The 12,814-nt window shown below is 42.0% G+C and overlaps 1 protein-coding gene across 1 annotated transcript in view; it reads left to right on the forward strand.

The window, feature by feature from the left end:
- Positions 1-516: 516 nt before the first annotated feature.
- The window catches only part of LOC120023569 (putative adhesion G protein-coupled receptor E4P), an 18,850-nt gene continuing 6,552 nt past the window's right edge, over positions 517-12,814 (forward strand). The window contains exons 1-7 of the mRNA XM_038967607.1: positions 517-544; positions 678-721; positions 2,087-2,197; positions 2,386-2,539; positions 2,863-2,982; positions 4,516-4,730; positions 6,587-6,772. Of these exons, the coding sequence (XP_038823535.1) occupies positions 517-544; positions 678-721; positions 2,087-2,197; positions 2,386-2,539; positions 2,863-2,982; positions 4,516-4,730; positions 6,587-6,772 (858 nt within the window). The remainder of the gene's footprint in view (positions 545-677; positions 722-2,086; positions 2,198-2,385; positions 2,540-2,862; positions 2,983-4,515; positions 4,731-6,586; positions 6,773-12,814) is intronic.

A 12,814-nucleotide genomic window follows, 5' to 3' on the forward strand; every position in this document is an offset into this window, starting at 1 on the left:
TTCTGTTGTGTTGTACTGTGTAGTGTCGATCCAGGTGTGATTGCAGTGTTTTGTAATATGTATGTGCTGTGTAGTGTCGATCCAGGTGTGATGGTTGTGTTTTGTAATATGTATGTGCTGTGTTGTGTCGATCCTGGTCTGATGGTTGATTTTTGTAATATGTATGTGCTGTGTAGTGTCGATCCAGGTGTGATTGCAGTGTTTTGTAATATGTATGTGCTGTGTAGTGTCGATCCAGGTGTGATGGTTGTGTTTTGTAATATGTATGTGCTGTGTAGTGTCGATCCAGGTGTGATTGCAGTGTTTTGTAATATGTATGTGCTGTGTAGTGTCGATCCAGGTGTGATGGTTGTGTTTTGTAATATGTATGTGCTGTGTAGTGTCGATCCAGGTGTGATGGTTGTGTTTTGTAATATGTATGTGCTGTGTAGTGTCGATCCAGGTGTGATGGTTGTGTTTTGTAATATGTATGTGCTGTGTAGTGTCGATCCAGGTGTGATGGTTGTGTTTTGTAATATGTATGTGCTGTGTAGTGTCGATCCAGGTGTGATGTTTGTGTTTTGTAATATGTATGTGCTGTGTAGTGTCGATCCAGCTGTGATGGTTGTGTTTTGTAATATGTATGTGCTGTGTAGTGTTGATCCAGGTGTGATGGCAGTGTTTTGTGTTTCCTTCAGTACTGACCTGTGACCAGGTCAAAGCGGATCAGACTCCTGGACAGGTGAGTTGTAAACCCTGACACCTGATATCACTTATGATAACTAACACTTTAGGGTGACATTTATAGAATATGGCATGAAGCAGTCAGTGAAATAACCAGAACATTTATAGAATATGGCATGAAGCAGTCAGTGAAATAACCAGAACATTCATGGAATATGTCAGTAAGCAGTCAGTAAAATAACCAGAACATTTATAGAATATGGCAGTGAGCAGTCAGTAAAATAACCAGAACATTTATAGAATACGGCAGTAAGCAGTCAGTAAAATAACCAGAACATTTATAGAATACGGCAGTGAGCAGTCAGTAAAATAACCAGAACATTTATAGAATATGGCAGTGAGCAGTCAGTAAAATAACCAGAACATTTATAGAATACGGCAGTGAGCAGTCAGTAAAATAACCAGAACATTATACAATATGTCAGTAAGCAGTCAGTAAAATAACCAGAACATTATAGAATACGGCAGTAAGCAGTCAGTAAAATAACCAGAACATTTATACAATATGGCAGTAAACAGTCAGTAAAATAACCAGAAAATGTATAGAATATGGCAGTAAGCAGTTAGTAAAATAACCAGAAAATTATAGAATATGTCAGTAAGCAGTCAGTAAAATAACCAGAACATTTATACAATATGTCAGTAAGCAGTCAGTAAAATAACCAGAACATTATAGAATATGTCAGTAAGCAGTCAGTAAAATAACCATAACATTATACAATATGTCAGTGAGCAGTCAGTAAAATAACCAGAACATTTATAGAATACGGCAGTGAGCAGTCAGTAAAATAACTAGAACATTTATAGAATATGTCAGTAAGCAGTCAGTAAAATAACCAGAACATTTATAGAATATGGCAGTGAGCAGTCAGTAAAATAACCAGAACATTTATACAATATGTCAGTAAGCAGTCAGTAAAATAACCAGAACATTATAGAATATGTCAGTAACCAGTCAGTAAAATAACCAGAACATTATACAATATGTCAGTGAGCAGTCAGTAAAATAACCAGAACATTATAGAATATGTCAGTAAGCAGTCAGTAAAATAACCAGAACATTATACAATATGTCAGTGAGCAGTCAGTAAAATAACCAGAACATTTATAGAATATGGCAGTAAGCAGTCAGTAAAATAAACAGAACATTATACAATATGTCAGTGAGCAGTCAGAAAAATCTCTCTCTCTCTCTCTCTCGTTCTCTCTTTTTCTCTTTTTCTCTCTCTGTCTCTCTAAGACCACTCTAGAAGCTGTTTTAATTAGTACTTTTAAGCGCTATCTTCTGGGACTACAATATATGTCAATATTTGTATATTTGTTTTTACCCACATGATGTCAATGAACTTCTCCTCTCTCTCAGACTGTCCCAGGGTTAGCTGGTCTCCTGTCTCTGATGAGGAAAAGCTGTCTGGCGTTAAGTAACTCTGGGGACGCAGCCGGAAGGAGACTGTCTGGAGAGGTGTTACTGGAGGTTAAACACACACACACACACACACACACACACACACACACACACACACACACACACACACACACACACACACACACACACACACACACACACACACACACACACACACAGTGAAATCATGCATGCATATGAACATATACACCTCGTTAACTCACTTCCTGTTTCCTTTTTCTGCTTCCTGTGTGTAGAATGTCTTCACAGAGATAGACAGTCTCCTGTCTCAAGGTATCCTAAGCAACAGCAGGGAGGTGAGTGGGTTGCTAGGCGCCGTGGAGGACACCTTGATGCTCATTGGGCCACAGCTCAGAGACACCCACACCACCATGGAAACAGACCACACAGGTAACACACACACACACACACACACACACACACACACACACACACACACACACACACACACACACACACACACACACACACACACACACACACACACACACACACACACACCCCCACACACACACACACACACAAACACACACACACACACACACACACACACACACACACACACACACATACACACACACACACACACACACACACACACACACACACACACACACACACACACACACACACACATGAACTTCCAGACACAAACTCACATTTACACACACACACACATCCTCCTTCACCTTTCTCCTCGTCCTTGTACACAGAGGCAGAGCTTGCAGTGAGGAGGGGACAGACTCCGCCCACTGGGCCAATCAGCCTGGCCAATGACAAAGCTCGACTGGACACCAGCTGGGAGACAGCCACCGGCAACGGGACGTACCCAGGTAGGATACTCTTCATCATCATCATCATCATCATCTACATCACCACCATCATCATCTCTATAACTAAGTACTGTATCTTTTAGTACCAGTAACTTCCAAAAACTCCCAGGTTGCCTAGAAATCCTGGTTTCCGCATTTCCTGCTTATTCAAATCAAATAAAGTAAAATTGTGTATGTCACAGGCATCAAATGCAACAGCTATAGACCTTACTGTGAAATGCTTACAAGCCCTTAACCAACAATGCAGTTTAAAAATATTAAATAGCAGCAGTAAAATAACAGTAGCGATGCTATATACAAGGGGTACCGGTACAGAGTCAATGTGTGGGGGGCACTGGTTAGTCGAGGTAATTGAGGTAATATGTACATGTAAGGTAGAGTTATTAAAGTGACAATGCATAGATGATAACAAGAGAGTAGCAGCAGCGTAAAAAAGGGGGTGGGAGGGTTTGACTAGATGTTCAGGAGTCTTATAGCTTGGGGGGTAGAAGCTGTTTAGAAGCCTCTTGGACCTAGACCTGATGCCCCGGTACTGCTTGCCGTTCGGTAGCAGAGAGAACAGTCTGTGACAAGAGTGACTGGAGTCTTTGACAATTTGTAGGGCCTTCCTCTGACACCGCATGGTATAGAGCTCCTGGATGGCAAGAAGCTTGGCCCCAGTGATGTACTGGGCCATACGCATTACCCTCTGTAGTGTCTTGTGGTCGGAGGCCGAGCTGTTGCCATACCAGGCAGTGATGCAACCAGTCAGGATGCTCTCGACGGTGCAGCTGTATAACTTTTTGAGGATCTGAGGACCCATGCCAAATCTTTTCAGTCTCCTGAGAGGGAACTTGAAGCTCTCAACCTGCTCCACTACAGCCCTGTCGATGAGAATGGTGGTGTGTTCAGTCCTCCTTTTCCTGTAGTCCACAATCATCTCCTTTGTCTTGATCACGTTGAAGGAGAGGTTGTTGTCCTGGCACCACACGGCCAGGTATCTGACCTACTCCCTATAGAATGTCTCCTCGTTGTCGGTGATCAGGCCTACCACTGTTCTGTCGTTGGCAAACTTAATGTTGATGTTGGAGTCTTGCTTTGCCATGAGTCGTGGGTGAAAAGGGAGTACAAGAGAGGACTGATCACGCACCCCTGAGGGGCCCCCATGTTGAGGATCACCTGGGGGCGGCCTTTCACGAAGTCCAGGATATAGATGCAGAGGGAGGTGTTTAGTGCCAGGGTCCTTAGCTTAGTGAAGAGCTTTGAGGGCACTATGGTGTTGAATTCTGAGCTGTAGTCAATGAATAGGTCCAATCCAGATGGGAAAAGGCAGTGTGGAGTACAATAATGATTGGATCATCTGTGGATCTGTTGGGGCGGTATGCAAATTGGAGTGTAGGGTTTCTGGGATAATGGTGTTGATGTGAGCCATGACCAGCTTTTCAAAGCACCTCCTTATTCCAGGAATCTTCCAACCAGGAAACCTGAAAAACCTGGGAATTCTGGGAAAGCTACAAGACATTCTGGTAACTTGCTTCATTCTGTGCATCACAGGTTTCACTCTGGTTGGGTTGGTGTGTTACAAGACAGTGGAGAGATCTGTCAACAACTCCTTCCAGTACCTCACTGACACAGACAGAGACACAGCAAACACCACAGCATCAAAGCCTAGCTACCAGATCAGTTCCAAGGTTGTAACAGCTCTCGTCAGTAACCCAGCAACAGAACACCTCGCCCAGCCTGTCATCCTCACCTTCAAACATCTACAGGTATCATTTAATAATATAACATGTGCCATAGTGCTGATGTTAACATATCAAGAATGTAAATATTCTAGTATATCATAATCGTACAGCTACAGTTAGGACTTGCATTTTTCCACATACCGACGATGGACTAACATACTGATGGTGGCCTAACATAATGACGATGGACTAACATACTGATGGTGGCCTAACATAATGACGATGGACTAACATACTGACGATGGCCTAACAGACTGACGATGGCCTAACATACCGACGATGGCCTAACAGACTGACGATGGCCTAACATAATGACGATGGCCTAACATACTGACGATGGCCTAACATACAGACGATGGCCTAACATACTGACGATGGACTAACATATTGACGGTGGACTAACATACTGACGATGGCCAAACATACTGACGATGGCCTAACATACTGACGATGGCCTAACAGACTGACGATGGCCTAACATACTGACGATGACCTAACAGACTGACGATGGCCTAACATACCGACGATGACCTAACAGACTGACGATGGCCTAACAGACTGACGATGGCCTAACAAACTGACGATGGCCTAACATATTGACGATGGCCTAACATATTGACGATGGCCTAACATACTGACGATGGCCTATTAGACTGACGATGGCCTAACATACTGACGATGGCCTAACATACTGATGATGGCCTAACATATTGACGATGGCCTAACATATTGACGATGGCCTAACATACTGACGATGGCCTAACATATTGACGATGGCCTAACATAATGACGATGGCCTAACATAATGACGATGACCTAACTAACTGACGATGGCCTAACATACTGACGATGGTCTAACATACCGACGATGGCCTAACATAATGACAATGGCCTAACATACCGACGATGGCCTAACATAATGACAATGGCCTGACATAATGACGATGGCCTAACATACTGACGATGGCCTAACATACTGACGATGGCTTAACATACTGACGATGGACTAACATACTGACGATGGCCTAACATAATGACGATGGCTTAACAGACTGACGATGGCCTAACATAATGACGATCGCCTAACATAGTGACGATGGCCTAACATAATGACGATCGCCTAACATAGTGACGATGGCCTAACATAGTGACGATGGCCTAACATAATGCCGATGGCGTAACAGACTGACGATGGCCTAACAGACTGACGATGGCCTAACATACTGACGATGGCCTAACATACTGACGATGGCCTAACAGACTGACGATGGCCTAAGAGACTGACGATGACCTAACATACTGACGATGGCCTAACATACTGACGATGACCTAACATACTGACGGTGGCCTAACAGACTGACGATGGCCTAATAGACTGACGATGGCCTATCAGACTGACGATGGCCTAACATAATGACGATGGCCTAACAGACTGACGATGGCCTAACATAATGACGATGGCCTAACATAATGACGATGGCCAAACAGAATGACGATGGCCTAACATAATGACGAAGGCCTAACATACTGACGATGCCATAAGTGAAGTAATCATTGACCTGATGAAGAAACAGTTCTCTCAGAAGTGCTTAGCCAATGTCTCATCCTCCTCTTTCTCTCTGTTTCTCTGTCTGTCTGTCTCTCTGTCTGTCTGTCTGTCTGTCTGCCTGTCTGTCTGTCTGTCTGTCTGTCTGTCTGTCTGTCTGTCTGTCTGTCTGTCTGTCTGTCTGTCTGTCTGTCTGTCTTTCTCTCTCTCTCTCTCTCTCTCTGTTTCTCTGTCTCTCTCTCTCTCTGTCTCTCTGTTTCTCTGTCTGTCTCTCTCTCTCTCTCTCTGTCTCTCTCTGTCTCTCTCTGTCTCTCTCTCCCTCCCCCAACCCCAGGTGAGGGCGGAGTCAGCGGAGATGAACTATACCTGTGTGTTCTGGTCGGAGGGGCGTGTCCATGAAGAGGGAGGGGCGTGGTCAAGGCGTGGCTGTACCAAAGTCACGTCTAACGCTACACACACTGTGTGTTCCTGTACCCACCTTAGCAGCTTTGCTGTTCTCATGGCCCTCTACCCTGTAAAGGTACACACACACACACATTCACACACATATACACACACACACTCATATACACACACACACACACACACACACACACACACACACACACACACACACACACACACACACACACACACACACACAGACACAGACACAGACACACACACACACACACACACAGACACACACACACACACACACACACACACACACACACACACACACACACACACACACACACACACACACACACACACACACACACACACACTGGGTGATGTCAAGGTAATGCTCCTATGTTGTTAGTTGAGGAGGTTGAGTAATGAGTTAAAGGCTGTGTTGTTTTCAATCAATTGAAGATAGCTGAAGATGCTTAACAAAAACTGAGCTCTTTTTCTTAAATATTGCTGATGGGTCTTCAAACCAAACTAGCTAACAGGCTAATTCTCTCTTTCCCTTCCTCCCTGCATCTTGATGTTATAAAGTGGTGATTTTAGCATTTTAAAACTTCTTGTCAATAGGGGGCGCTGTTTTCACTTTGGAAAAAATTGTGCCCAAATGAAATGGCCTCGTACTCTTTTCTAGATCCTACAATATGCATATTATTATTACTATTGGATAGAAAACACTCAGAAGTTTCTAAAACTGTTTGAATTATGTCTGTGAGTAAAACAGAACTCATTTTGCAGCAAACTTCCATGCAGGAAGTGAAAAATCTGAGAACGAGGTTCTGTTTCAGGGCCTGCCTATTCAATTGCCTTATATTTATCGATATGCATGCACTTCATACTCCTTCCACTAGATGTCAACAGGCAGTGGAAGGTGGAATGGGGTGTCTAGCTTGATCTGAGGTCAAACAAGAGCTTTTGGAGTGGCAGGTCAGGAATTTCCTTTGTCTACCAAGGCGCGCGAAGCACCTCGATATTGTCTTCTGATAAGCGTTCGGTATACACGGCGAATATCTCCGTCTCTGATTTGATTTTATACATGTGATAATACCATCGTAAAGTATGTTTTTTCAACCGAGTTTTATCAGATTATTCAACGTTTATTTTGACTTTTGGGGTTTTCCGTTCTTTGCGTCGAGAGAAAATGGCAACGTTATCAACATTGGCTAGCATTGTGGCGCGAATTTGACAGAAGAAAAGGACATTCTAAAACCAAACAACGATTTATTCTGGACCAAGGTCTCGTTGTACAAGATTCTGATGGAAGCTCATTAAAAGTAAGAACAATTTATGATGTTATTTCGTATTTCTGTGGAAAATGTTGATTCTTATTCTCCGCCGTTTTGGCGGGCGCTGTCTCGCAATAACGCAAGCTGTTTGTTATGGTAAAGTTATTTTTAAAAATCTAACACGGGGGTTGCATCAAGAACCAGTGTATCTTTCATTTGCCATACAACAAGTATTTTTATGTAAAGTTTATGATGAGTTCTTTGGTCAGATTAGGTGAGTGTCCAAAATAGCTTCGGACATTCTGGTGAATCGATGCTACATATTCACAATGTATAACCACGGTTTGCAGCTCTAAATATGCACATTTTCGAACAAAACATAAGTGTATTGTATAACTTGATGTTTTAAGACTGTCATCTGATGAAGTTGGTCAAGGTTAGTGATTCATTTTATATCTTTTGCTGGTTTTTGCGATAGCTACCTTTTGCGGTGAATAAATGCATTTGTGTGTTTGGCTATTGTGGTAAGCTAATATAATTCTATATTGTGTTTTCGCTGTAAAACACTTAAAAAAATCGGAAATATTTGCTGGATTCACAAGATGTTTATCTTTCATTTGCTGTACACCATGTATTTTTCATAAATGTTTAGAATGATGAGTATTTAATTATTTCACGTTGCTCTTTGTAATTATTCTGGCTGCTTCAATGCTATTTGTGATGGTAGCTGCAATGTAAAACTATGATTTATACCTCAAATATTCACGTTTTTCGAACAAAACATGAATGTATTGTATAACATGTTATAAGACTGTCATCTGATGAAGTTGTTTCTTGGTTAGTGACTAATTATATCTCTATTTGGTCGGTTTTGTGATAGCTACCTATGCGGTAGAAACATGGTGAAAATATGCGGTTGAGTCTTTGGCTATTGTGGTTAGCTAATAGAAATACATATTGTGTTTTCGCTGTAAAACATTTTAAAAATCGGAAATAATGGCTGGATTCACAAGATGTTTATCTTTCATTTGCTGTATTGGACTTGTGATTTCATGAAAATTATATTATATGATATCCCTGTCCCGTTAGGCTAGGCTATGCTAGTCAGCTTTTTTGATGAGGAGGATCCCGGATCCGGGAGAGAGAAGTGGTGGTGGGGCAAACCCAAATAAATGTGGGATGCATGCCAGCAAAGCCACTACACAACACAACACTAGACAATACATGAATTGCAATATAACGGTGACAAACGGTGCCCACAAACTGATAGGGCCTACATAAAGCTGTCCCAACAGCAGAGTCCCAACAGCAGTCCCAACACCTTACCACTGCTACACCTGGCTATCAGCGGAGCCTTGACTGGCAGCAAAACATTCAGCCTCATTTACTGCCTTTAAAAAAACATGGCTGATATGGCTGACTTGCTTAAACAAAAGTGGTTTCTACTGACAATTGAGATGTACAAACTATGTCATAAGGGGAAGAAAAGCAGATAAGAGGAAATACGTAATTTCGATTAAGACATTAATGAGCGAGTGACGACGGACGTGGTGAATATAACTATTTGTTCAGCAATTTTTAAATTTACATTGACAGAATTTAGAACATGGGCCATTCTTACAGTGTACTCCCTGTACAACAAGTCAGAAACATAGGATAAATAAAGGGGGCAGATTAACAGACAATGAAAGCTCTTACAATATTCAATGATTACATTTCTCTAAAACAGGTTATAGGCTACATGTGCACCACCAAGTCAGAAAAGTAGGCGAAATTAAGAGGTGAAAATTGACCAAATTATTAGGGCGAGGCACATTGAACGCCGTTTGGATATTTGATATCAAAAAAGAAACACGTCATATAACAATTCTATTACAGAATGTTGTGTGTTCTGAATGTGTGTATGCCAAGCGACACCATTACTATCAGTAGCACTGTCAAAGCTGTACACAAAAAGTTATCAAACAAGCACACACCGGCTACGAAGGATATGTTTACAGTCCCGCGTTGGTGAAAATAGACCAAATGATTAGGGTGAGGCACATGGGCTACTAACAGCTTACTACACAACGTACACTTAGTTTTAATTTCTTAGCTACAGTATACATGTCTCCCTGGCATCCTACATCATTTATGCAGCAGCATACAAGACATTTTTGGAGTCATCTTATGAAGGTGGCACGGCGATCCTATGTGGGCAAATCTTGTCACCGAACTTTGCTGTCAAAGTCTGGCATTCTCTGGATTTATGCTGGGAACTCTGAAAAAAAACACACAGCCACTCCATTGAATAGAAGGCTAGGGGTTGAATGATAAAAACACACACAACCACTCCATTGAATAGAAGGCTAGGGGTTGAATGGTAAAAACACACAGAGCCACTCCGTTAACATTTAGATTTACATTTAAGTCATTTAGCAGTCATTTATCCAGAGCGACTTACAAAATGGTGCATTCACCTTATGACATCCAGTGGAACAGCCACTTTACAATAGTGCATCTAAATCTTTTAGGGGGGGGGGGGGTCAGAAGAAGGATTACTTTATCCTATCCTAGGTATTCCATTAAATAGAAGGCTAGGGGTTGAATGGTGAAAACACACACAGCCACTCCATTAAATAGAAGGCTAGGGGTTGAATGGTAAAAACACACAGCCACTCCATTGAATAGAAGGCTAGGGGTTGAATGGTAAAAACACACAACCACTCCATTGAATAGAAGGCTAGGGGTTGAATGGTAAAAACACACAACCACTCCATTAAATAGAAGGCTAGGGGTTGAATGGTGAAAAACACACACAGCCACTCCATTAAATAGAAGGCTAGGGGTTGAATGGTAAAAACATACAGCCACTCCATTGAATAGAAGGCTAGGGGTTGAATGGTAAAAACACACAACCACTCCATTAAATAGAAGGCTAGGGGTTGAATGGTGAAAAACACACACAGCCACTCCATTAAATAGAAGGCTAGGGGTTGAATGGTAAAAACATACAGCCACTCCATTGAATAGAAGGCTAGGGGTTGAATGGTAAAAACACAGAACCACTCCATTAAATAGAAGGCTAGGGGTTGAATGGTAAAAACACACAGCCACTCCATTGAATAGAAGGCTAGGGGTTGAATGGTAAAAACACACAACCACTCCATTGAATAGAAGGCTAGGGGTTGAATGGTAAAAACACACAACCACTCCATTAAATAGAAGGCTAGGGGTTGAATGGTGAAAAACACACACAGCCACTCCATTAAATAGAAGGCTAGGGGTTGAATGGTAAAAACATACAGCCACTCCATTGAATAGAAGGCTAGGGGTTGAATGGTAAAAACACACAACCACTCCATTAAATAGAAGGCTAGGGGTTGAATGGTGAAAAACACACACAGCCACTCCATTAAATAGAAGGCTAGGGGTTGAATGGTAAAAACATACAGCCACTCCATTGAATAGAAGGCTAGGGGTTGAATGGTAAAAACACAGAACCACTCCATTAAATAGAAGGCTAGGGGTTGAATGGTGAAAAACACACACAGCCACTCCATTAAATAGAAAGCTAGGGGTTGAATGGTAAAAACACACAGCCACTCCATTGAATAGAAGGCTAGGGGTTGAATGGTAAAAACACACAACCACTCCATTAAATAGAAGGCTAGGGGTTGAATGGTAAAAACACACACAGCCACTCCATTGAATAGAAGGCTAGGGGTTGAATGGTAAAAAAACACACAGCCACTCCATTAAATAGAAGGCTAGGGGTTGAATGGTAAAAAAACACACAGCCACTCCATTGAATAGAAGGCTAGGGGTTGAATGGTAAAAAAACACACAGCCACTCCATTGAATAGAAGGCTAGGGGTTGAATGGTAAAAACACACACAGCCACTCCATTGAATAGAAGGCTAGGGGTTGAATGGTAAACACACACAGCCACTCCATTGAATAGAAGGCTAGGGGTTGAATGGGGAAAACACACACAGCCACTCCATTAAATAGAAGGCTAGGGGTTGAATGGTAAAAAAACACAGCCACTCCATTGAATAGAAGGCTAGGGGTTGAATGGTAAAAAAACACACAGCCACTCCATTGAATAGAAGGCTAGGGGTTGAATGGTAAAAACACACACAGCCACTCCATTGAATAGAAGGCTAGGGGTTGAATGGTAAACACACACAGCCACTCCATTGAATAGAAGGCTAGGGGTTGAATGGTAAAAACACACACAGCCACTCCATTGAATAGAAGGCTAGGGGTCGCTTTGCATTGTTTGCACTTAGCCACTGATTCCTTACAAACCACTTATTGTTGAATTTGCGATTTTCGAACTTGTTGTGTAATCTTTATGTGACAATGGCCGATGAGCACCGATACGTTTCATCTATAATTTCTCTTAATTTTTTCTCTTCATATGACAAGGATAAAAAATTATTTGCCAGTAGATTGTCGACTTGATTCATGATCGTGACTGTTAGCTAAGACTTTGAAAGTAAGATGTTGACATGATCAGTCCAATCAAAGCCACTGTACATATAACATGATTTGACATCATTTTATCTGTGGCCAATGACCTTGAGCCTTCTTGGAAGGACACTTGTAGTATAACTCTGTGGCAGGACCTAAAGGGCTGAAATGTTGGATGTTTACCCTTACTAAGGACTTCAACTTGGCGATGATGTTGTGTTCCCATGAGTGACAGAACACTGAGCCAATCATGGCGCAATGCTGCTATTTACTGCTGTCTCGCCCCACCACCACAGAAAGCACTGAGCTAAGTTGAAACGCCTGCATTATGGAGCTGCCTTACTCAAGAAAACTAAAAAGAGACCATGTTTGTATGTGGCTTTATTAACTCAATGATATATATATATATATTTTTTTACATTGTTTGC

Source organism: Salvelinus namaycush, chromosome 2, assembly GCF_016432855.1.
Source record: "Salvelinus namaycush isolate Seneca chromosome 2, SaNama_1.0, whole genome shotgun sequence".
In the NCBI taxonomy this organism is placed as follows: Eukaryota; Metazoa; Chordata; class Actinopteri; order Salmoniformes; family Salmonidae; genus Salvelinus; species Salvelinus namaycush.